Raw genomic sequence first — 26,846 nt, forward strand, 5'->3', positions numbered from 1 at the left:
ATCTGATTTACAATAACAATACTACTGCAATTAAACAGTATTTTCTGTAGCACCAGTCTTAAGTTAGACAGGTGGCTTCCTCCAGGATCTCTTAACCCACTCTGTATTTATAGACTCCTAATGAAGAACTCTGAATGGGAAGGTGCAGTAGTAATGTAGAGCAACAGTGCCCACTCTTCTGTTGTATTCATTACAAAAGGGCAGAGGGATAGGAGAAAATGAACAAAAATAGTTCAGTATCTTGTGGTGGTGTATAGTGAGCCAGCATGCTAATGGGAAATAATGAATACAAATCTGGACCTCTCTGCTTGTGTTTTAAAAAACAAAACAAAACCCCATCACCTTTTGTACATTTCTCTGTTTAATACACTTGTCCTGTGTTTTACAACAATTTTTTTGAATTTTAAATGTGATTGGATAATTTATCTCCTCTTTAAAAAAAACCAACACACTCCAATTTCATATATCTTAAAGAGTGATCCTCAGCACCTTAGTAAACTCCAGTTATGTTGGAAAGACCCAGTTAGGCATACAAGTTTTTCTAATACTCCAAAGATTCTCCTTAATGAACACTATTTTTATTATCCATTTTCATTCAGAAATTTCTTCACTTTTTTTCCTTTTGTTAGAATAAATTCTTTGGGAAGTGAATTCATATCATACTTTGAGCATGTAAGCTTCCATAACAGTTTTATTTTACTTATTTTATCGGCTTCTTTTATATCAGGTACAGAAGACACAAATTTTAGCAAGCTACAAAACCTCAGTAAATTGTCCTCATTATAGTGCATACAGCACTGACACATTAAGCCACTTATTTATATGAACTTCTTCCTTTACTGGCAGTTGCAAAATAGAGTATCATGAACATCTTGTGAGAATCTCTAAACTGGTTTGTCACTCAGCAGGGAAATAAATGTCTTCAGTAACTTTACTGAAAGCATTTTCTTTAGTAAACACAATAAAATACACGTAGAGACACGCAAGCAATGAAATACCAGAACATCTGGTGATCTGCAGGTAGGCTCAGAATTGAGACTCAAAACAGGTGCGTCAAAGCAGGTTTTCCACTTCTTAAAATGCATTATATACGGTACATTAAAGTAAAATCACATGACATAAATCAGCACAGCTATATATTTCACAATGAAACAAGCAGATATTTTTGGAGTTTTTAATTGTAATGAATATTTTGTTTTCATAATCACTGTTTAAAGACTGCTTGACTACTCCTCTCAGTCCCCTATATTCCCCCCGCCCCAAATATCATGCATGTGAATATTAACGAAGTATAATAGTTCAGACAAGCAAAATTTAGACACTTCCTTAGAGGCCAGATTTTTGAAGAGTGCTCTGCACTAAGAAATGAGACTAATGAGAACCACCAAATGCTGACTTTTGTTTGAAAAAAATTGCCATTAATACTTTTAGGAGCCTAACTTGGAGCTCCTGGGTCAGAAGCTCTTTTGAAAGTTTGGCACTCAAAAAACCCCACATGAGTACAAAATGGAAATTAAAGTCTTCCAAAAAACAGAATCACTTGGTTATTTTGATTCCCAAGTTTTGTTTCCATACAGAACTTTGAAGAAAAAGGCATCAATAATAAAAGGTTAGGAATAAATTATCAAAACATTTCATGATTTCAGAAAGGTTATACTCCTGTTTGGTACATAAATTAAGGTTACCAAAGGGGTCCACAGTATTCTAACTTAAATTGGATTAATTATGTTACCTCTAGTGCCCACACAATTCAAAGAGCACATGTATAACTACAGTTCAGTGACCTTTAGTGCTAAAGTATCACTGTTTGCAATGTTTTGCTCATATTCATGCTTATTGTTCATATATTACAGAACTCCAGATAGATCAATACTGTTCTGAAAAAAAACACAGAAGCACTAACAAAATTAAGATATCTGTAACCAAAGCCTCAAGTTTTAGAAATAAGATGCCCAGGCATTGCATTTGGCCATCACCACATGATGTTTGTGTTGAGATATGATGTCTGCAAACTCAAACTTGAAAAGTTTGGGTTCAGTCAGAACAAAAGAAAGCAGCCAGGGAAGTTTACATTTGCCCAGCCCTAGTCAAAATCTACTATACAGCACAACTTGACCCTGGTCCATATAACCCTATTGGCCCGTTAATACAATCAGAAAGACATGGCTAACCGTCTCAAGGGCATTGCCTCTCCACTTCTGGTAGGTCTCTTAGCTCTGCTAGTATCATTTGTATCCTGCTTCTGTTCACTTCCTTCACTGCAATAGGAGGTTGTGATTCCCCTGAGTGCAGAGAGTTGTCTTAGCACACTGGCTTCTGTTCAGCACTCTTAATACTTTATATAGTGCCATCATTTGACCAAGAAAAGCAATAATCACTGTTCTATTATAACCTTCAAGCTGCTGTTGTTTATACCGGAGGGCTGGACAAGCATACAGTTTGCCTGAGAAAGTCTAAAGACAGCTTTGCACTGCCCCTTCTTTGCAAGTTAGATGTGTGCTCCTTGGCTATAGCCCAGGCTAAGGGGAGAGAGATAAATAGTGGTATTCTTGAGGGGTCAATACTGGGACCAGTACTGTTCAACATATTCATCTGGAAAAATGGGTAAACAGTGAGGTGGCAAAATGCGCAGATGATACAAAACTACTCAAGATAGTTACATCCCAGGCAGTCTGCAAATAGCTACAAAAGGATCTCTCAAAACTGGGTGACTGGGCAACAAAATGGCAGATACAACAAGGAGTCTAGAGACTAACAAATTTATTTGGGCATAAGCTTTCGTGGGCTAGAGCCCACTTCATCTTTATTTTTCACTTCATTCATCTGATGACGTAGACTCTAGCCCACCAAAGCTTGTGCCCAAATAAATGTTAGTCTCTAAGACATCACAAGGACTCCTTGTTGTTTTTGCTGTTGCAGACTAACACGGCTGCCACTCTGAAACCTATCAAAATGGCAGATGAAATTCAATGTTGATAAATGCAAAGTAATGAGCATTGGAAAACAATTCCAACTATACATCTAAAATCATGGGGTCTAAATTAGCTGTTACTACTCAATATGATGATCTTGGAGTCATTGTGGATAACTCTCTGAAAACATCCTCTCAATGTGCAGCAGCAGTCAAAAAAGCTAACAATGTTGGGAATCATTAAGAAAGGGATAGATAATAAGACAGAAAATATCTTATGGCCTCTATGTAAATCCATGGTACAATCACATCTTGTATACTGCATGCAGATGTGGTCACCCCTTCTCTGAAAATATATTTTGAAATTGGAAAAGGTTCAGAAAAAGGCAACAAAAATTATTAGGGGTATGGAATGGCTTCTGTATGGGGAGAGATTAATAAGACTGGGACTTTTCAGCTTGGAAAAGAGACAACTAAGAGGGATATGACTGAAGTCTATAAAATCATTACTGGTGAGGAGAAAGTAAATAAGGAAATATTATTTACTCCTTCTTGTAACAGAAGAACTAGGGGTCACCCAATGAAATTAATAGGCAGCAGATTTAAAACAAACAAAAAGTATTTTTTTTTCACACAACGCACAGTCAATCTGTGGAACTCTTTGCCAGAGGATGTTGTCAAGGCCAAGACTATAACAGGGTTCAAAAAAGAACTAGATTAGTTCATGAATGATAGGTCCATCAGTGGCTATTAGCTTTGATGGGCAGGGATGGTGTCCCTAGCCTTTGTTTGCCAGAAACTGGGATTGGGTGACAGGGGATGGATCAGTTGATGATTACCTGTTCTGTTCATTCCTTCTGAGGCATCTGGCACTGACCACTGTTGGAAGACAGGATACTGGGCTTAGATGGTCCTTTGGTCTGACTCAGTATGGCCGTTCTTATGTTCTTATATACAAATGCAAGGAGTATGGGGAACAAGCAGGATGAATTGGAAGTCATGGTATATGAAGAAAATTATGAATTAATTGGCATTTCAGACACTTGCTGGGACAACTCCCATGACTGGAGTACCAGCATTGAGGGATATAGTTTGTTCCAAAAGAACAGGTATGAGGGAAAAGGAGGTGGCAATGCGCTGTACTTCAAGAATGTATACGCTCGCTCTGAGGGAGCGACAGACCTGCTGAGAGTCTCCAGGTGAGGAATAAAAGGGAAAGAACAGTAGTGATGCTATAGTGGGAATAGGAAGTGAATGAGGCATTCTACAAGCAAGTAACAGGATTAGCTAACACACATAAGCTAGTACTAATGGGGGATTTTAGCTTCTCTGATATCTGTTGGAATACTATTACAGCAAAACATAGTATCTTAGCATGTGTAGGAGACAACTTTGATTCAGAAAGTTGAGGAAACAACTAGATTGTCATCCGTTTTGGATCTGGTCTTGACCAACAGAGGTGAATTAGTTGCAGATATGAAGGTGGTTGGGAACTTGGGAGGAATTGATTGTGATCTGATAGAATTCAAGATCTTATGGAAAGGAGGATATGAGAACACCAGAATAAGGGCACTAGATTTCATAAAGGCAGATTTCAACCAACTCAGAAATAGTAGGCAAGGTCCCATGGAAAAACCAGTTACGAAGAAAAGGAGTCAAAGGCGGCTGGCATTCCCATAAAGATGTAATACTAGAAGCTCAACATCAAGCTATGGAAAGATAAGAAGAGCCACAGGAGGCCAGTATGGCTGCACAAGGAGCTTTTTTAGCTATCTAAAAACCAAAAGGGACAGGACTTCCTTTTCTCTTGCACAGCATCTGGGGCTGGGTCAGACCCACCCCCAGATTTTCTCCCCCACTGAAGGAAGTTCTGCAAACTCTCCCCTTCCCTCCCCTCACCCCCTCCCCCGGCTTCCTGCACCCATCAATCCTGAGCAGCAGGAGCGATCCCTGTACAGGGAGCTTCTCCCCCATCTGCCCAATCCCTGTGTATCCAGACCTCCTCATACCCAGACTCTCCCACTGAGTCTCATCCCCACCCACACTTTGAACCTCCCTCCCACCCCACACTTGGACCTCCCTGATGAGTCCCAACCAGCTACATCTGGACTCCCTCCCCACTGAGCCTCTTACGCCCATACCCCCCTGCCAAGCTCTATCCCCCTCCACACCCAGACACACACACCCCGCTGAGCCCCAGCCACCTTTACCTGGACCCCCCCAGCAGAGTCCCATTACCGTTGCACCCAGAACTGTCCCCAGCAAGCCCCGTGCATCAAGATCCCCCCTTGCACCCAGATCTCCCGTTGAGCTGCCCGCACCCAGATTGCCCCACACAGAATCCTCTCAACCCACGCCTGAATCCTCCACACTTGGGTCCTGCCTTGCTGAGCCTGCCTGCCTGCACCTGGCACAGATGGGCAGGGCCCTGGGGTGTTTCTGGGGCAAGCCCAGTCTTTGCACTGTGTCAGGGTTGGGTGCAGCCTCACCACTGATCACGTGTCCCGGGGGAGAGCTGCACAGTGATCTCCCACCTCTGTGCAGCCAGTGGCCTGTGCTCCCCAGTGCCATGCTGGAGCCTCTGCATTTATTTGACAAAATTTGCAGAATTTTAAAATATTATACACAGAACTATTTTTTGGTGCAGAATTTTTAATTTTTTGGCACGGAATGCCCTCAGAAGTAACAATAGGATGGCAATTGCCATAATTGATAAGGGGGAGAAAGAACTATTGTAATAAATAGGCCTATAGATTTACTGTAATTGTAATAAATATATGAAAGTTTATAAGATGTTATAATAACCTGTATTAACAAATGTTAATAAAAAGTAGGTCAAGTTTTTAATAATGAATATTTTAAACAGGTGTAAAGAAACCAGAGAGAGAGTAAATTAGTCTAAACAAAAAAAAGTCATGCTAATAGAATTCAAGGACTTGATTAAAATCGTGCTTGGTAAAATTAGAAACTGTGGAACTGGAAATTAGGTGAAATTGGTAAAATTAGAAACTGTGGAACTGGAAATTAGGTGAAATTGGAGTGTCAGATAGTTAAATCCAAGAAGACTGCAAAAAGTTACAAAGGGATCTCACAAAACTGGGTGAGTGGGCAACAAAATAGCAGATGAAATTCAGTTCTGATAAATGTAAAGTAATGAATATTGGAAAACATAATCCCAGCTATACATACAAAACTGTGAGATCTAAATTAGCTGTTACACTCAAGAAAGAGATCTTGGAGTTACTGTGAATAGTTCTCTGACAATATCCGTTCAATGTGCAGCAGCAGTCAAAAAAGCTAAAAAACATGTATTAGAAATGGAAAAGGTACAAAGGAGGGCCACAGAAATGAGTAGGGGTATGAAACAACTTCTGTTTGAGGAGAGATTGAAAAGACTGGGACTGTTCAGTCTGGAAAAGAGATGACTAAGGGCATATATGACAGAAGTTTATAAAATCATGAATGGTATGGAGAAAGTGAATGACGTGTTGTTTACTCCTTCATGTAACGTAAGAATCGGGGATCATCAATGAAATTAATAGGCTGCAGGTTTAACACAAATGTAAGGAAGTATTTCTTCACACAGTGCATAGTCAAACTGTGGAATTTATTGCCGGGGGATGCTGTGAAGGCCAAAAGTATAACTGGGTTCTGAAAAGAACTAGGTAAGTTCATGGAGGATGGATCCATCAATGGCTATTAGCCAAGATGATCAGGGATGCAACCCCATGCTCCAGGTTCCCCTAAGCCTCTGAGTGCCAGTTGTTGATAGGGGATGGATTACTTGACTATTGCCCTGTTCTGTTCATTCCCTTTCAAGTATCTGGCATTACTGTTCGAAGACAGGAAACTGGGCAGGAGGGACCATTGGTCTGATGCAGTATGGCCATTCTTAGGTTCTTATATTAGCCCAATTGGTTAACAAAATTATGATGGGATGAATTCCAGTCACCAGTCCCTTTTGGGGTCCTTAAAGAGACTTCAGGAAGGAAATAGGACATAAAGACAGAGGCTCCTGAAGCATGCTTCACCATCATGTCTGCCACCCCCACCATCTCCTGGGACCCCAGCCTTTGTCATTCTAATTTTGAGAGATGGTCTGATCAGGCCAGAGAGAGATAAGCAAATATCATCACCATCTCTGCTGCCTCCAGCTGAATTCCCAACACCATCTGGGATAAAATAGAATTTAACCTTAACAATAACAGCTCCAGCTCATCTTAACTAATGTCTTCTCTTTTCCCAAGAAGGATATTTATTACCATCTTTAATTCTGTCTGAGACTGTCAGATAAGGGGGTTTTCCTTCTAAGAATTCTCTCCACTAAAGGGAAAGGGAACAAGGGATGGTAAAATGAAAGCTCATTTAATACTGTACATTTCAAATGCAGTAACTGTTTTTCTTTCTTTATCTTTAATAAAACGTTAACAGGATGTTTAATTATGCATTTGCCATGGTGTTAAGCAGGCTGAGGTCTCTGTATAACAAACCCTGAACCTTACTTAACACTGTTTACTGTTGGACAGTGTGACTGGGTTATATTAACATCTTTAGCCCATATATTCCATCTAAATTGATACAACAGATCCCGGTCCTTATGTATTGTCACTAAAACTATGGAAATCATAGACTACCCACCACATAGAGATCTCCAGTTAACCTACCAGACCTCAAAACACTGTGGCAGATTCCTTGAGCAGGAACTTCCATCAGAACCACTTGAGGGAGCTCAAAAAATTGTTTTTTCACAGCAAAGAGTCCTGTGGCACCTTATAGACTAACAGAAGTATTGGAGCATGAGCTTTCATGGGTGCATGCCCCACTTCGTCGGTTCCATCCGACGAAGTGGGTATTCACCCACAAAAGCTCATACTCCAATACGTCTGTTAGTCTGTAAGGTGCCACAGAACTCTTTACTGCTTTTACAGATCCAGACTAACACGGCTACCCCTCTGATACTTGTTTTTTCACAGCATCTGCTAAACGTGGGGCCACCTCAGAGTGGATCTCTGCAAATCCAACAAATATGAAATACCAAATCTTCTGCACCATTGGGGTAGGCAGCTCTGGTTCTTTAGGGGACGGACCTTCTCCTACTCCCCTGGCTCCTCCTCCTTCTCTACACTTACCATCCAATACCCACTAATTGTCAGGACCTTAATCAAATTGAGGCAGGAGCGGGCAAGGGCCATGTTAATAGCACCTTCATGGCCAAGACACGTGTGGTATTCGGATCTAGTTCATTTATCTTTGGCGATGCCTCAACACCTACCTGTGAGATCAGATGTCCTGACACAGAACTCAGACACCCCGAGCCATCGCAGCCTCATATCACTGAGCCTTAATGCCTGGCTCCTTAATAGTTTTCTCGTTTAGAGTTTGGCTGCTTGGCAGAAATCCAGGCTGTACTTTTGAGCAGTCAGATGACTCCCACATATAAAATTTATGGTAGAAGTGGAAACACTTTCTGGTGCTCCTGCCATGCTGTAGCTGTTTCTGAAGTTTCTTGAAGATCCTTGATTACCTGCTGAAATTAAAAACACACAGTGAGCTTTGTTAAGGCATACTGGTAGCTGTATGCCTTCCATTTCCCTATTGAGGGCTTTTTGGCTTTGCCCACCCTACCACAGCAAGATTTATTAAGGACTTATCTAATTTATTTTCTTGTGTCTGGAACCCCATACCTCAATGGGATCTCAGTCTAATCCTCAACGTGTTAAGAAACCCCCTAGTCAAGCCTATTAGTACCTGTTTATTCCTTCATCTCTCCCTGAAGACTTCATTCCTGGTAGCTATCACCTCAGTCAGAAGGATGGGAGAACTCGGGGAGTTGGTGGCCAAGCCACCATGTACTGTCTTCTGCTGTGCCACCATCCTCAGTTTCTGCTGAAGGTCTCATCAGATTTTCCTATCAATCAGGATACCATTTGCTGCTGTTTTACCCTAAGTCCAGTGTCTCAGGAAAACAGGCTAGTGTCCACACTTAGATATTACAAGATCACTTGCCTTTGATCTGGACAGGCAAAGAACCTTAGGGCTTTGCCCAGACTATTTATATCCTTTGCTGAAAGAATGGAGGGACAGTCGGTTTCCACACAGAGACTATCAGCGTGGATTTCGGGTTGCACCCTGGCCTACTGTAAAACTGCTGGAATGTGTCCCCTCTGCCAGAGTGACAGCCCACTCTATCAGAGCTCAGTCCACATCTGTAGTCATTCTTAAGGACGATCCCATACTGGAAATGTAAAGAGCTGCAACCTGGTCCTCAGTTCATACTTTCTCCACACTTTATGCTATTCTATCTGCATCAAAGATAGAAGCAACTTTTGGTAATGCTGTTGTCTGAGCCATGTTGGATCTGCCTCCTCAACATCCAACTCCATTTGCGTTCTTGCTTGGGAGTCTCCTACATTGGAGCAACCATAAGGACATATACTTGAAGAAGGATGAGAGATTACTTACCTGCACAGTAACTTGAGTTTTTTTGAGATGTTGAGTGTTCCATCTCCATCATTCCTTTTCCTCTGCTGCAGAGTATTCTAGGCTCTATAGTTGAGAAGAAACTGGAGCATTAGTTGGGTCCACTCCTCTTTGTACACCCTTGCTCTAGAGGACAGGGTTGAATAGTACACAGGTGGGGACCCATAGATACTGCTAATCTAAATTTCCAGCTGAGAGCACACAGGGGCACCCACATCCTACAGCTGCACACCCATAGGGACAAAACATCTCAAAGAACTCAAGTTCCTGTGCAGGTAAGTAACTTGTTCTCTCCCCACAGTCCACTGCCTGATACTATGGTAACAGGCATAGTGAATTACCTTGATTCAGAATCCATGGAAGTAAAATATGTGGAAACAATCATTTTAAGACTTATTCAAAAGCTAACCCACATTATTTTTTTAACCTTAAAAAGTGGCTCTACACTTCTGATCAATTAGTGCAGTACTTAATACTATGGAATACAACTATCTCCACAGGATTTAATGTTAATCACCCATAGTGAGGTAGTTGATGATGATATTTATAATTTATTATTGAGGCCCTACTTAATTCACAATATTGCAGACCCTGCAATATTAGGCTTCCACTGCAATTTCGACAGTGGGAACCCTGCTGTGACCGGTGCTGACGGAGCCCTGGCTGCCATGACTGTCAGCACTAGGCAGCTGCTGTCAGCCCCAGGCGGCAAACAACGGGAGCCCCCCTTTCAGCCCCCAGGTGGCTGACAATGGGCTGTCAACAGCGGGAACTTCCACTCTCAGCCCAGGTCAGCCCACAGCAGAAAATCACGGAAAAGTAATAATGGACCTTATTATGACAAATAATAATGTACATTATTACTTTTCTGTGACTTTCCGTGGCTGGTCTACAACCTCAAATTTTGGACAATCATCACGTGATTCAAATAGGGTCTTATTTACTATTAATTAATAGTGCTTCTATTTCTCTGTAAAAGACAGTCTTCAGTTTACAAGTTATTTTGCATCACTGGAAAAGTAGGTATTTATATCAGCAAGTTTCAGCTTGTCAGTATTTGTAGATAGTTCAAGACCATTTTCTCTTGCAGCAAAGTGTTTTCCTTCCTTTGTAGAACGTAAATTGTGTTCACTCTCAAATGAAGTGATTCACCAAAGAGAATTAATGTCACTGCTATCACAATAAAATATTCAAAGTTGAATGGACATGTCAAAAACAATGGACCATGAAAAATTAAGGACCATCAAATTACGTTTAAGGCTACTTGCTCATAAAATTCATGGCAAATAGAAACATTCATGCAATTGAAAGTTGAGATGAAATATATTTGGTAAACTTTCTATGATAGAGGACTGTGGACTCATTTTGATGCCATTTGAGCTCTGATGTTAAGGGAATTACTGGTTTTTAAAATTTTTAAATACTTTTAAACATGAAACTGATATTTTCCTCTGGTTGGTTATTTGAAGTGTTCTGGTGAAAAGTTGAATCATGCATCATCACTTGATAGTGTAGGACTCTTCTTAATTTTCTTTGTGGGATTGTTCCAGAGACAAAGGACTATTTTAAGAAGGTTCTATCCTTCCATTCCTTTGAGTTTGTGTGTGTGTGTTTTTTGTTAAATCAGAGTGAACTGGATTATTGTAGCAGTCATGGCAGACTTTGGAAAGGCTCGCAGTTTTGGAGACACATTTAAACTTTATAAAAAGAACAGGAGTACTTATGGCACCTGTGATACAGCATGGCCAGAGGGCAGCAGGAGAGTGTTAGCAGGGAGCCTTATTACCTGCAAGGGGAGGAAGGTTTGTTATAGATTAAATAGAGCACCAGCAGTCAGTCATGTGATAAAAACCCCTGCTTCAGTCAGACAATGTGGGAGTTGGAGCAGGAAGGTTTGGTTGGAGCAGAGAGCAGTTTGAAGGAGTTGGAGAAGAGAACAGTATTGAAGAGAGACAAAAGGGAAGTTTGGAGGAGTGCTGCGGTGGGCTGAGAAATCCAAAAGAAACCCTAGGTAAGGGGCACCTGGCTTGTGTAAAAGGAGGGCAAGAAGCCCCTTCCCAAGCTGAAGGGCAGGAGAGGGAAGTAGCCCCAGGGGAAGGAACCGCTAGTTCAAGTGGTTCACCACAAACCTCAGGGCCCCTGGGTTGGGACCTGGAGAAGAAGGTGGGCCCAGGTCCCTCCCTCTCCACTCCCCTCCTCAAGGACACTAGTAGGGTAATTAAAATACCGGTTCAGAGGCAAACAATGGCGCCCTGAACCTTCCCCAAAGAAGAGAAAGCGCGAGACCCAGCATAACAGTACCGGCAATTTACCACACACCTTAGAGACTAACAAATTTATTTGAGCATAAGCTTTATTGGGCTACAGCTCACTTCATCAGGTGCATGCAGTGGAGAATACAGTCAATGGAAAATACAGTAAGACCTAGTGTATTTTCCACTGCATGCATCCGATGATGTGGGCTGTAGCCCACGAAAGCTTATTCTCAAATAAATTTGTTAGTTTCTAAGGTGCCACAAGTACTCCTTTCCTTTTTGCGGATACAGATTAACACGGCTGCTACTCTGAAACTTGTCATTTAAACTTTATAGTATCAGAAGACCAAATTCTAGATCACTGTGTACATTCTTATGTACTACTGAATGCAGAGCAAAGGAATTTGCAGAGCACTGGGATAATTTTCTCTTAGCCTTTTCATGCTTGGTTGGCCCATGATATACTATTTTCAGCTTCTTTGTGAACATGACTAAATTTAAGAATGAATTGTTACATACTACCTATTTAATGGACAGTTAATTCTGTACTGCCATGTTGTAAGTGCAGTATAGCCAAGTTGATGCTGGGTGAGCCTTTACTTCTGAAATTATTTTATGTTTAAATTCTTTGATGATGTAACTGTATTTGTGAAAAGATTCCTTTCCTGTGTGCTCGAAGACAGTCCTCATTCACTACTTAGAGTGAAAATTCATCCCCATCCTAGGGTTTGACTCTGTTAAACAATTAAAAGACTTGGATTAGACTTTAACTCCCATGATTTGACTGATCTTAACATTTCTTGCTCAGGGCTACTCATGCCATACAATAATATCTAGCTACTGCATGCTGTGGGATACTGACTTATGAAATTTTATTTTTTAAAATACCATTTTAAAATTATATAGAGAAAAAAATTCTGTAAAGTTTTTAAAATCTGTACAGGTATTGTATTTTAAAAATGTAATTAATATGTTTTGACGATTGGGAGATAAGTCATTCTGGGCTAAGATTTATTTATGCCAAATTTCAGTTTGTAGAGAATTTTCATACATCTTCAAAACATAGAAAATGGGGTTTGGACTAGAAACAACAACACATTTGGTTGAAGAACAGTATTGTAATTGCTGACACTATTATGTTGCACATTTCAATTAAAAGATTCAGTTTAGGGTCAGAAGTAGTTAAAGCAGAGAATCTGGAATTCATGAGGCCATGGTTCTATTCCTGGCTCTGGCCCAAGTGGATTGTGGTCTTGGACAAATTACTTAATTTCCCTATATATTGGTTTTCTCATTGTAAAATGGTTATAATACCTAATTCATATGGATGTTGTGAAGTTTAGTTTGTTATGTACAGAAAGGATTTGGAGGCCCTCTTACAGAAGATGCTATATAAATACAAAGTATTACTAATAACAAAAAGATATATGAACCATAGACCAATATGTAATGGGGAGAAATTTAGGTTTCTCTTCTGAGAGATTAGGTTAATATAATTTTCAAGTGTGGTTCTGCTTTAAAGAGTGATATTGTAAAAATGGTATTCTGTGTTTGTGTATCTCTCAATTACTTAATTTTAAATTTCATTCGTTAACGAGAAAAGCTGTCTTCTGCAAGCCAGACATTGCTCTGTTACACTTGTGCCCGCTGTAAGTCAACAGGTTCATATAGGTGTGTCTGCAGGAAGAATTTGGCCTCCTGAACCTTTACTGTAGTGGCAGGGCATAAGAAGAAAAGAATCCGGTATAACTTCCAAATCACAGGTTTAATTGGCAGAGTTTAGTGGGGGGGAAAAAGTATCTTGTAATCTGAGGGAATTTGATATCAAATCATTGAAGCACAATAAAAATTGATTCCCAATATGTCATTTTAGAGTTGTTTTCACAATAAAAGCACACTCTAAGATAGACAAATGATTGCAGTGCTTCAGAAAATTCAAATGAATTAAAATTAAACTCTCCCCTAATTCTCTGCTAAAATGTTGTTCTTTAAGTAATTTGCATTTAAATATTTTCAAATCTTTACACACAATTTTTTCATTAAGAATGAGATTTTTTGTTCAAAATTGGTTTGCAAAGGAAAAGATAGGAATTAAGAGTCTACAAATGGCAGCAGATGGGCTAAAATGTGACACGTTTGGTCTGTCAATCGAATTTTTTTCTTCAAAATGGAAACGTTTTCACTCTGGCAGAATTTTATTAGGCATTTTTAAACCAACATACACATGCATGTACATTCCTTTAAACTGGCATTCAGCATATTGTAAGCCATAAGTTTGGTATATTCATTGTTGCACAGCAATTATATTGCTTTTTTTCCTGCTGATAATTTTGTGTTCAATGCATTCGCATACAGCTTTATAACACAATAATAATAATATGCAACTTGAAAGAGAGCACCAGAAAAATCATTTCTGATGTTGTTTTATGTACGGAAAGTCTGCATTTCTCTGTTAAGAATAGACATTGAGAATAAATGGCAAAATTAAACGTTCAGTCTGTTAAAATAAATTGAATTAAAAAATAAACTGATCAGACAAATATAGGCTTTAATAGTTCTCTTAGATTTATGCCAAATGTCTAAGTCTATATTTCATCTTTCTGCCTTAACAGGAAGGACATCAGCCACCTTTTTTGTGTATAAATGTTGTGCCTGTTCCAGCACTACATGAATATAATGTATTCTAAAAAGGTGTCAGAGTTGGTATTGTTTTGTTCTAGTTTTTTAAAATTGCAGATTTTTCATGTTAGTAAAACTTGATCACTGTTTGAGATGGTTTATTTTAGTTGATTTTTTGCTTACATTGTTTTTAACATATGTACAACCTTGGAAAAGCAATGTTTGGAAAAACTTGTCAGAAGCTTTCTGTATGACTTTTTTTTAAACTCTGACAGTTCATTACCTCTCCTATATACCATTGTTAAACTGTAATATGACTGCTGTTCAAGGATTTCATTTAATTTCCTTGTCAAAATAGGCCTAGGAAACGTGATTTTAATAATAAGCATGTTTTGTTAGTCTAGATAAGTGTTGCTGTTCCAAAGAGATGCTGCAGAATAGATTCATTTTCATGATAGTTAATTAACACTCTGCATTAAATAGAGATGAAATTTTGCTTGCATATGACAGAAGCAGGGAGAGTTTCTTTGAAGTGGAAAGAAATAAAGTTTGTATATTAATGTGAGAGAATAGGTTGTTTTATGTTTTCTTCCCGAAGATTAATGAATATTTTCCTAGCTGCGTTGTGAAAGTTATTTAAAATATACAGTAGAACCTCACTAATACCTACTGAATGGGACAGCAATTGCAGCTTGCTAAAACTCGTTCATTTATTTTAGAATGCATTTATTTTATTGTATTTTATAATGTACTAGTAAATGTATATTTTGTACTACTAATAAATTCTTAGTGATAATCCCTCCTATCGCACTGTATTTTAGGTTTTCTTCTGGTATAAAGGGGAGAGGGTACTATTTTTGTATGCAAATTTTAAGTGTGCCCACTAGTGAGGTTGTACTGTGTGGCAATTTGTTTTCCAACTTTTTTGAAGACAGCTTAATACTTTACATATCTTTCCTGTTACGAATTGGGTGGCTGAAAGTCCACATTCAACCATGTCACATTAATTCACTCAAATAGTGTTTAGAAAGCAGCAGACTCTCTTGTCATAAAACAAATCTGGCTTGCACTGGAACATACATTGTTTCACTGTGACAGGAGTGTGGGGTTTGTCTTGCACAAGTCTCAAGCTTTAACAGATGTCTGGCTCTTATTTCAGTAAATGGCATGACACACTACATCCGTTTAGAGCTTTTGACATACGAATCTGTTTTTTGTTTAACAGATTATTTGCAATGATGAGCAATGGACTCAAGTGACTTCATTTTAAAAAGTCAATTTATTTTAATATTGATGTTAGAATGCAGACAATTTGAATTACAATGTCTCTAGCATCTTCTTCCAGTGTTCTCTTGTTCCCATTTCCTTGTTGATATTTGTCTTTTTTTAAACTTTGTTGCTCAGAATGTCTTTAATGCTAGCCAAGGAGTCAGGGATTTGGACTTTTTTTCAAGGACTTCTAAAGCTTTCCCCCCCCAGGTGAGTTAACTCTCAAGAACAGTCACATTATATCCTGATGTTTTACATTAATAAATACATTTATATTAAATAACCTTTTAAAGTCTGCTGTATTCTGACGTATTTTCGCAGGAAATGCTAGGTATGTTAATACCATACTCTAGAATTGTGTATCTACTCTTTTAAAAATCTCACTGTACTCTAGATAGAAAAATTTAGTTCAAAATGCTAATGATGGTTACTGTGAACCTCCAGCAACACAAAGATATCCATTTTCTTTTAAATATAGTACATCCTAATTACAATATTGTATTCACAAGCATTGGCCATTTAACATTAAGAAGAGAACCTTCCAGTCACTTATGTTTATAGATAAGGAAGGTATACTGCTAAACTTTTCTTTCCCTGTTTTTAGTCCATTGCAAAAATCAGTTAATTGAACATAATAGGCTGCCTTATGAACTGGGCCAGCTCAAAAATGTTAATAAACACAGCTGAGGAATAAGGCTGCGTGTCTGTCACAGAGGTCACGGAAGAGATCAGAATCTGTGACCTCCGTGACTTCTGTAGCGGCCAGTGCAGCTGGCTCAGGGGCTGCCTAGAGCCTGCTCCACCAACGCTCCCCCAGTGTCAGTGGGGTCCTGGGCCACGTACCACTGCCTGGCACCTGCCTACCCCCCTCCACCCACCCCCACACACAGCACCAGAGGGGGTCCCGAACCACCCCACCCAGCACCCCAGACCACTGTTCCCAGAGTACCCCCGGCCCAAGTTTTAGTTAAGATATATAGTAAAACTCATGAACAGGTCACAGGTCATGAATTTTTGTTTACTGACCGTGACATGTCCATGACTTTTACTAAAAATACCCATGCTGATGAACACTACACTAACTTCTTTACTAATCTATTTCAAAAGTGTCGTAATTCGTAGAAAAATATCCAGTTGCATTATACATAACTAAGTGTTTTAAATATCTCTCAGATGCTTTATTAAATTATTTGGAAGGCTATTGTTGCTTTTTAGGCAGCAGTTTCCATAGAATCTTTTTAATGGAAATTATTCTCAAATAATTACGCATATTGGTTTAGCAATTTAAAAATACACATTTCACTGCAGCAACACTGAACTGCTTTGCTGCTCTGTAGATATATAGAAACTTTAATTGACAAAATTGCTTAGCTTCTAGTTGTAGAACATTAGCCTTTTTTTCTCCTTGAAACAATTTACGTTAGAAAATGCCACAACTTGAATTGAAAATTCCCTTCTTTGCAGAACAACTTTATACTGTATAATGGCTCAGTTGCAGTAGTTTTCTTGGGAAAGCTATTATAACATGTTATGAGGGGTGTTATAACATTCTGGGCACAAAACACAGGAAACAACACCAAATAGAGCTGAAAACTGAACAGTGCAAAAATTGTGATTTTAATAAAGAAATTAATCACACTTGCAAATGGTCTTTGTATGCAGGTCACACATCTTGGTTTTTAAAGTACATCGGTCATTGCTACTGTTTCATATTTGTTTCTTTGTGATAAAAAGTGTGTATTAGTGTTCCTCCCCATTATCTTCATGTATACTGGAATTTTTATTAAATTACAGCCAGTGGAAGCGCCCTGCCAGTATTCTTCATCTACAGTGAGGGTTGGAGGGTTGTCTAGAACTCTAAACATATGGAATTGTCATACCTCAGAAGTATAACATCAGGTCAGGCCTGGATTTGTCCTTCATCCGTGCTTGATTCTAAGCAAAATAAGTCTGCAATGCTACTCTGATTGTCACAGTAAAAATAAAATAATAATGAATACACACTAGTATTTTATTATGTGCATACAAGAAACATGGGGTTACTGCTCCACTTGGCCTTAGTAGTAATAATTTTACCTTTATTCAGTGTTTACAATATATTCCTGAAATTAAGTTCAGAGAAAGAAGCACATATAAATTGGAAACCAGATAGCATATATGTCTGTTACACATGCCCAGATTAATCACTGATTACTTTTAGCTGTTATAGTTCCAAGATACTCAATCTCATGTTTAGATTCTCTGTGCTGATAAATGACAGTACTAAACACAACATACTTCATGAAAATGTTGGTGAAAATAATTTTATGTCAAAATGCACATATGAAAATATCTATATATTTAGTGGCCCAAATTTAAACAATTTATATTCCACTGAAGTGCCTGTTTATTTCAAGTACCGCAGTAGTTGAGATGTGTGTACCTCTGCAAGCTAAAACGATCAGTTGGAAAGGAAACTTACAGTTCAACTGGCATTATGACCAGTTTTTTTTCTCTTTCTAGGTTAAGAAGTTAACTGTTCCAGATTTAGGGAAGAGGTGTTTCTCATCTAAAAAGTGCAAAGGCATTATTAACAGGTTCTATTCTGTTTTTCTTTTGCTTTTTTAAATTTTTCAGGAGCCTAGGTCTAATACTGATGACTTTTTCAAAGACATAAATTCACGCTGCACACAGGAAGCAGTGATGCAAGAGCAAGATATGCCATTCCTTCGAGGTGGACCTGGAGTGTACAAGGTAGTGAAGACTGGCCCTTCAGGTCACAACATCAGAAGCTGCCCTAACCTTAGAGGTATCCCAATTGGAATGTTAGTTCTGGGAAACAAAGTCAAGGCAGTAGGCGAGGTATGGATCCTTGTAGCTTCAGTTCATGTCTTCATAGATACCAGTTTATATCAGTAGTAAACACAACAAAAGCATCTTCCCCTACACAAGGTTTGCTTTTCCAACCCTGGTGATTAAATGTTAACATTTGAACTTGGTTTATATTATAAATACTAATTCAATTGTGTGTTTTGCTTTGTAGAAAAGTGTTCATTAATTGGAGTTACATTAAACTTGAATTTTCTAATACCACAGTTACCTATACTTATTTATATATTTCTGTTACAGTATGGTTGATTCATTGCAAAATAAGGTTATCTGTTTCACTTATTGATCATAGGTATCAAAGTGAATTCACCTTGTTGGAGAAATCATTTCCAGGGCTGTGATCAGTTCAAAAATGATCCTATTTCACTGTATTTATTCAATTGTTGTTGTACTTGTTGTCATGCTTTGGAATTTTCCTGTTGAGATGGGCTTGAGGATGTAGTGTGTCATGCTATTTTTCTCAAAAAACATCAGGAGCATAATTAGCAAATTTACAAATATTTCATACATAACTAGACAATACAATTTGTTTTGGTGTTTCAGGTGCCAAAAAAGCATGGAGGTTGTTGGATAACACCTTCTAAGAGCTTATTTGGGTTTGTGTGGTTGGTCAAATATTGAACTTTTTTTTCCCAAATATAAACTGGCCTAATATTGTGAAAGTATTTATAATTTTAAACTTGCCATACATGGAATTGGTTTTTGTTCTACCTCAGGCTGTGGCCTTAATTTCAGAAACATGTTTTTTGTAATATCATGATGGAAATGAGCATATTTTTTCATATACTGAAGCATGTTGCTGGATCTGAGCACTAGATTATTTGAAAAGTGAATAAACTTCTTTTTTGTGTGTGTGCACCAGGTGACTAATTCTGAAGGTACATGGGTACAAATGGATAAGAACAGCATGGTAGAGTTCTGTGAGAGTGATGAAGGCGAGGCATGGTCCTTAGCTAGAGACAGAGGTGGAAACCAGTATCTGCGACACGAAGATGGCAAGTTGTCTTTTTTTTTTAAAAATTAACTACTTAAAGTGTTTGCCAAAATAAAGTGCTGGGAGGGGAAGTTTTAAGAACTGAGTTTGAAAGACGTAAAACAGTAACTTATAAAATAACCCACTTATAAAATAACCCAATTGGGTTATTTTATAAGTAAGTTACTGTTTTACGTCTTTCAAATGTAACTCAATTGGAGAAAATATGAAGTCAAACTTTTTTTAAATTAAATTTTACAGTACAATCTTCAGACATTTAGATTTTGCAAACATGACATTTTTATAAGTGTTTTCTGAGTCATTCTTCTCTACCAATTATGAACTAGAGCAGGGGTCAGCAACCTCTGGCATGCGGCTCACCAGGGTAAGCACCCTGGCAGGCTGGGCCAGTTTGTTTACGTGCCACGTCCGCTGGTTCAGCAGACCGCGGCTCTCGCTGGCCACGGTTCGCTGTCCCAGGCCAATGGGGATTGCGGGAAGCCGTGGCCAGCACATCGTTCACCCGCGGCACTTCCCGCTGCCCCCATTGGCCTAGGACAGCGAACCGCGGCCAGTGGGAGTCACGGTCCGCCGAACCTGCCATCGCAGCAGGTAAACAAACTGGCCCGGCCCACCAGCGTGCTTACCCTGGTGAGCCACGTGCCAGAGGTTGCCAACCCCTCAACTAGAGTGTTGTCCTTTCTTCTGTTTATGGGGATTCAGTTTTCAGAAAACCAATCCTGAACTTCCTGAGGCAACTTTTTTCAATCTACTTTTGTCTCCACCTGAAAGAGGGGGAAAAAATGGACTGAATGAATTTGTACAGCATCTTAGAATTTTTTATTTTGAGTTTAACATATAATCCCAACCATTGGATTGGGGCCACAAAAGTACCCTGCTGAAAACTGCTAACAAATTTTGAACTCCATATATGAAATGAGGAAAAATCTGTAGTTGGTAACCTAATGTTCTTTTGCTCAGTGCTTCCTGTTTTACCTGTTATAATAAAGGAGTGGTGAATGTTAATTTAGGACTGGCAAGATGGCTTCCAGAAAATGCAGTAAATACAATCATGTTTAAGGTCATTACAACCAGCATATTTTGAGCAAGTTCTGTGGATTTTGACAGAGGTCTCTGAGCTTATGTTCTTGGCTAGAACAATATTTTTCCTTATCAGTGTCAATTCCTGTGAAAATGCTAGCTTAATTACCTCCATGATCAATTAGAGAGTAGAGTGGGATATTTTCTCAGAATGATGTGTTTTTGTATGTACCCCAACCAAAATAGATTTTTAATGTGCCATTTATTTAACCTAATTTAGGATCTAAGCACACTACAGCTACATGTGCTTAAAATCAGTTTATTTCCTCCATTTCGAGGACACTATACTTAGAATAGTAATACTGGGGCTTTCTTTGGATCTAAGGAGTCAACTGGACTGCTTTTGATCATTGTGCTTAGATTTAAATGTGATAGAATTGTAATATTTGCTACAAGCTCTGTTATGGAATTTTATCTCGTATTTGCATGAAAGTAGCCTTGATCTTCTGTAATGCTTTTTGTATTTATTGTGCTATCCTGTAATGTTGTCCTTTCTTGTCTGTGGGCATTCCAAAGTAACCTTGCCTTATTTTGTTATGATGGGCAGAAAACAAACTTATACTGTTGTATAGCAGGCCTGCCCAATTCTGTGAAGAGCTGGATAATGTGTAGTGAGCAAATAAAGGAACAGTAAAGATAGAAAATATTTAACAACTGTGCTTCTTTGACTGATTGCACATGTGCATTCCACTGCAGGTGTTTGTATGCTCAATGCACAATTGAGTTTTTCCCTTCGTGGCACTAGTCAGGGCAGCACAAGTGTCCCTGCTGCCTTGTGCACCACATACAGGCATAAAGGATCCAGCTGCCTTGACACCCCCTTGCCTCCCCCATTCCTTTCTACCACCCATGAAGATTGTTGTAGGTGTCCCAGCTCTCTGCAAGTTTTTAGTCAAAATCTATAAATAGCACCTGTTATGTTTAGTTTAGTTTAGTGTTTGGTTGGTTAGTTTAAAATAAATGTTTGTTCTTTTTGCGTGGTTCTGATGCCTAGTCTGGGTACCCACCCCAGTACCACAGATATGCAGCATGCTCCAGCTTTCAAGCCCTGCCATTCTTGTGGTAAGGCAACACCTAATAGTTACCCTCACCCCGTTGTCTTAAGTGCTTGTGAGAGGTTCAAATAGGTGACAGATGTGACATTTGTGAGGGCTTAAAGCCCCATTCAAAAAAAGAGGGGGGAGGAGGCGGGGGGGAGGCAGCCAGATTAAAATACATGCTGCTGAAATTGACTTTGGAGGACATTCAAAGAAGAAACATACCCCAGAGCACGCCTCTAAACAGGGGAGTTCACTGGCTTCAGAGCACTGCATGGTGCTGTTGAGACCAGTTCCCGAAGCACCTTTGCTGGCTGCATGCCCTGGTACCATAGCTGCTTCTTGGTCATTTCTACTCCTGAGGTGTTTGTGGCTGCAAGAGAGTTGTTAAACTCTTCTGTGCCACCATCACCAACAGTTCAAGAGACTCACTCGGCACTGGCACCCAGCGCCTTCACCTCCATACTGGGCAATTCCATCAAATGCAACCATCAGAGTACCAGTGAAGGTGATATTGTCTAGGGGAAAGCCACAGATGATCTTGCCACAGATGTTGTGGGACCCCAGGAGTGGGCAAACTTTTTGGCACGAGGGCTCTTGGGTGTGGACAGAAATGAGGAATTTGGGGGCGGAGGGGTTGGGTGCAGGTAGGGGGTGAGGGCTCTGTGTTGCAGGAGGGTGGGACCGAGGGGTTCAGAGGGCGGGAGGGGGAACAAGGCTGGGGTAGGCGGTTTGGGTGCTGGAGGGGATCGGGTGCAGGCTCCGGGCGGCGCTTACCTCAGGCAGCTCCCGGAAGCAGCAACATGTCCCCCTCCATCTCCTCCGTGGAGACGCAACCAGGTGGCTCTGTGCATTGGCCCCTCCACAGGCGCTGCCCCTGCGGCTCCCATTAGCCACAGTTGCCGGCCAATGGGAGCTGCGGGGCAGCGTGCAGAGTCCCCTGGCTGCCCCACTTGTAGCAGTCGGAGGGGGGACATGCTGCTGCTTCCGGTAGGCACACAGAGCCACAGCACAGATGGAGCAGAGCAAGTCCCAGACCCCGCTCCCCGGCAGGAGCTTGAGGGCCAGATTAAAACATCTGAAAGGCTGGATTCAGCCCCCAGGCCATAGTTTGCCCACCCCTGTGCTAGCCCATTGAGAGCCCTAAGCAGGAATATTTTGGGGATTCCCTCACACACAACACATATTAATAATGAATAGGGGGTTCTTTAAGCTCCTTGGGGTCCTAAGCAATTGCTTAGTCTGCTTATGCCCAGCACCGGCTCTGTCTTCCTAGCTCCCCTTTCTTCAAAGTCTGAACCTTCTTCACCAGTACTGATGGCTGGCACCACCATGGTCACAAAAAGAAGCAGTTTCTTCAGCAGACTGTGAAGTGGGATCTTATGTGTCTTAGCCTAACCAGTTCTTTCATCTGGAGTATGGCACCTGTCAGCCCTGGTATCAGCCTAAGTACCAAAAGTGGTTTATAGAAGGGATACTTGGGCTACACACAGATGGGGACCAGAACTGTATGAGTGGCCCTTTTGGAACCAGTGGAGCTTCCTCCTTCAATCAAGAGTGTCCCTATAGTCACCTTAGCCGACTCCATCTACTGGTCTTCAGGAGTCTTAACGCCACAGACACCCTAGCGGCAGTATTGAGCCCATCAGTGAACAGATTCAGGATCCCTCTCACAAGCAGCCACAAAAGGAGCAGGAACTGAACCATCCTCCAGTACTGTTTGACATCCTCTTCCTCATCCCCCAATGAAGCAGTTGTGATGGAGTCTATTTGTCTATCTTCTGATGATTTAAGACTCATCAGGAATTGTTGAGGAGGATGGCTGTTATCCTAGACATCCACCTACAAGTTGATGAACATTTTGGTATCTGCAGATCCAGCTAGAAAGCCTCATTTGTACTGAGAGCTAATCTTAGTCCTATCAAGGTCCTCTGGCGGTCTCCAGCTTCCCTGCCTCGAACTTCAGGAAGAATGGATATCTCCTTTCAGAGGTTCAAGCACCTATCTAATCATGTCCCTCCAGGCTCCCTTGTAGTGGTGGCAGACTATGAGAAAGAAAGACAAGGGCACCAGGTATCAACCCCAAAAAATAGAGGACAGGAAGCTGGACTTACTTGGGAAGTAGCTTTATTCCAAAGGTGGATTACAACTTCGCATTGCAGACCAGCAAACTTTGCTGCAGCACTATGATTTCATCCTGTGGTTACAATTTCAGAATTCAAAGAGAAGCTCCCAGATGAGGTGAAACAAAAGTTCCAGTCTTTAATGGAGATGGGCAAGTTGTATGCCAGAACAACTCTGAAGGCAGGTCTAAATGCATCAGTTTCTACAGCTTGCATCATGGCCTCTGCTATCACAATGAAGTACTTGTCCTGGCGCACTCTTCTGGCCTTACTTCAGAGATGCAACAGATAGTTCTGGACTTACCTTTTGAAGGGCCATCATTCTTCTCAGAAAACATAAATGAGATCTGCATAATCTCAAAGACTCGAGAGCACCCCTAAAATCCCTAAGCATTTAACCCCAGCAGTGAAGCTGAAGGCATTCCATTCTCATCAGTCCCAGCATTTTTAGGGGATTGCTCACAAGCCTAAGACCTGCCAAGGGGAAGGAGCAGAAAAGACGTCCACCACCACCCTCTGCTTGGGCAGCTGCTTGTTCAAGGCAGGTTGCATCTTTCAAGAGCTCACTTTGATGGTTGAGAGCAGTCTGTCAGTTCTAAGAGTGGCATAATTTTTTCCCCAGTTTTATTAACTGCCTCTCCCACTTCAGTCCACATCATAAGATAGCTGGTTTCTAAGCATGGTGGAAGTGGGGTATATATGCGGTTTATTTCTGCCTCTTCCCCTTCTCCATCCCTCTTCAGGGACCTCACTCCCAAGGCTGTGCTACTGCAAGATACACAATCACTCCTCCTTGTAGGAGATATAGAAGAGGTCCCTCCCTCATTCAGGGGAAAGGGTTTTTACTCCTGATACTTCCTGACCCTGAAGGCAAAACAGGGTCACGTGCCTATTTTAGGTCTAATACCTAACTTAACAAGCTAAGTGAATTTGAAGCAAAAATGTTTCTCTCTCCCCTGTGCTTACAACAGTCTGGCTGGATTTCTCAGCCAAGACTCCTCTTCTAATCCAGTGAGGCTGCTTTTGTCTTTCAACCATTGTTGATGCTGGAAGTAAAGTTAAGGGGAGAGAGGTGATTTGTGTCCTCTGTTCTCCATAGCATTTCTCATCTCCACCTGGGGTTCAGGGAACATCAAGTCTGTTTGCCAAGATGTAAATTTCTCACTGACTCCTTTCTTTCTGCCAAAGAATGGCCATTTAACCAAGTGATAGTCCACTTGGTTATGCTGACACGTAGCTGAGGCCACAGTTTGCCTTTTATCTTTGAGGAACTGGTTTGTGCATCTGATGAAGTGGTTTTAGCCCGTGAAAGCTTATGCCCAAATAAATTTGTTAGTCTCTAAGGTGTCACAAGGACTCCTCATTGGTTTGTGCCTGCTTTTCTAACTTTGGAGCATGTCTCAGTAAAGTCATACAGTCAAATCTTACAACTTTACATACAGTGTTGCCACACGTTGGATAATAATGATCAGCGGATTGAGTTTTTAAATGATACCTCCCAAGGCATACTTTGTATAAGTTTGATCATAGTTTTATAAAATGAATGACTGTAGAGATACAGACTGTCACAATTTCCTGTATCTATTTCAAATTATTTAAATGATTTAACAAATAAATTGTATACTTATTGGAAAATAAACAGTACATTAATTCTAAATTTATGGCTCCTTTTGGTACAGGCAGGGGCCTCCCTGCTCCGCCAGCCCAATACAGGGCACTATTTACAAACTGGCAGTTGCCAGATGCACCGTGGCCCGCCCAGCCCTGTGCTGCCAGCATGCCCCTTCCCCTCAGGGATGGGCCCATGCATTCCTCCCACCCCTCCCCCGCCTCCACGAACACTACTATATCATAGATTCTAAAGCCAGAGGTGACCGCTGTGATCATTTAGTCTGACCTCTTGCATAATACAGAGCACTCAACTTCCCAAAATAATTTGTGTTTTAATTTGAGCATAACTGTTAGAAAAACATCTAATCTTGATTTTAAAATTGTCAAAGATTAAGAATCCACCAGAACCCCAACTAATTTTCCTGTGGTTAATTACCTCAAAAATGTACATCGTTTTTTTTTCCCCAGTCTGAATTTGTCTAGCTTCAATGTTCAGCTGCTGGATCTTACTCTACCTTTGTCTGTTAGATTGAAGAGCTGATTATCAAATACTTGTTCCCCATGTAGGTACTTACAAACTGTGATCAAGTCAGCCTTTAATTTTCTCTTTGTTAAACTAAATATATTAAGCTCCTTGAGTCTCAGCACTAGATGATTACATCAATTCCCTTGTTTGTGTGTTTGCTCTTTGTCAGTCCTGAATTTAAGCAGAGGAAGTGAAGCCTTTAGGAAAACTTTTCTACCTTTAAATTTAGTTTCTTTAATTACTTTTCTATCAGTCCGATACTCACCTGTACTCTGTGATGTTGGGTCTAGAACACATGAATTTAAGGGTGTGGGATGATGCTTTGCTTCCTGTTCAGATGTTATCCACCAGAAACTTACTGCTGCTTTCTTGCCTATATGCTCAGAGTCTAACTGATGGCTATATTTTGGGTCAGGAAGGATTTTTCCCCAGAGTCAGATAGGCAGAGACCCTGGGGTTTTCCCCCTTCCTTTGCAGGTTTAAATTAGTGTGAATGATGGATTCTCTGAACTTGAAATCTTTAAACCATGATTTGAGGACTTCAGTAACTCAAACAGAAGTGAGGGATCTATTACAGGAGTGAGTGGGTAAGGTTCTGGGGCCTGCAATATGCAGGATGTTGGATTAGATGATCATGATGCTCCCTTTGAACCTTAAAATCTATTATTCTAAATATGACTCAGATTGCCCAAAGGAATTGTTAGAGTTGGGTTTTCTTGGTTTTTGTTTTGGTTTTGGGGGGGAGTAAGGACGAGAGGAGGTAAATCCTACAATACCAGACTGATTCAGAAGAATTCAAAGAAGGTCAATTGACAGGTAGGAAAAAAGTTTTTCTTTCAAGTTTCGTTGTCTTTAAAAGACACTTTTTCATGTTTTAACATTTCATCTCTGTGTGTTTTTAAAAGAACGGTACATTTTCTCCTAATAATTGCATAATTTTCATTTGGCTGATATTTTCTTTCCTTTTTCAGCTGAGCTAAAATTATATGTCTGCTTTTGATTTTGCTACTGCATTTTTATTTAGTGTTATGTCTTGCTTTGTCATACATGTTCAAACAGCTTTGAATTTGTTA

The 26,846-nt window shown here is 40.2% G+C and overlaps 1 protein-coding gene across 14 annotated transcripts in view; it reads left to right on the top strand.

Annotated features, from left to right (window-relative positions):
• MYCBP2 (MYC binding protein 2) overlaps positions 1 to 26,846 on the top strand; it is a 445,111-nt gene that overhangs the window by 325,199 nt on the left and 93,066 nt on the right. For 9 of the 14 annotated variants that reach the window (XM_050946493.1, XM_050946502.1, XM_050946519.1 and 6 more), the window contains 3 exons: positions 15,670 to 15,744; positions 18,151 to 18,375; positions 19,265 to 19,397. In XM_050946493.1, coding sequence (XP_050802450.1) covers positions 15,670 to 15,744; positions 18,151 to 18,375; positions 19,265 to 19,397 — 433 coding nt within the window. The remainder of the gene's footprint in view (positions 1 to 15,669; positions 15,745 to 18,150; positions 18,376 to 19,264; positions 19,398 to 26,846) is intronic. The other 5 variants (XM_050946510.1, XM_050946587.1, XM_050946596.1 and 2 more) reach the window with 3 other exon arrangements.

This window comes from Gopherus flavomarginatus, chromosome 1, assembly GCF_025201925.1.
Source record: "Gopherus flavomarginatus isolate rGopFla2 chromosome 1, rGopFla2.mat.asm, whole genome shotgun sequence".
In the NCBI taxonomy this organism is placed as follows: domain Eukaryota; kingdom Metazoa; phylum Chordata; order Testudines; family Testudinidae; genus Gopherus; species Gopherus flavomarginatus.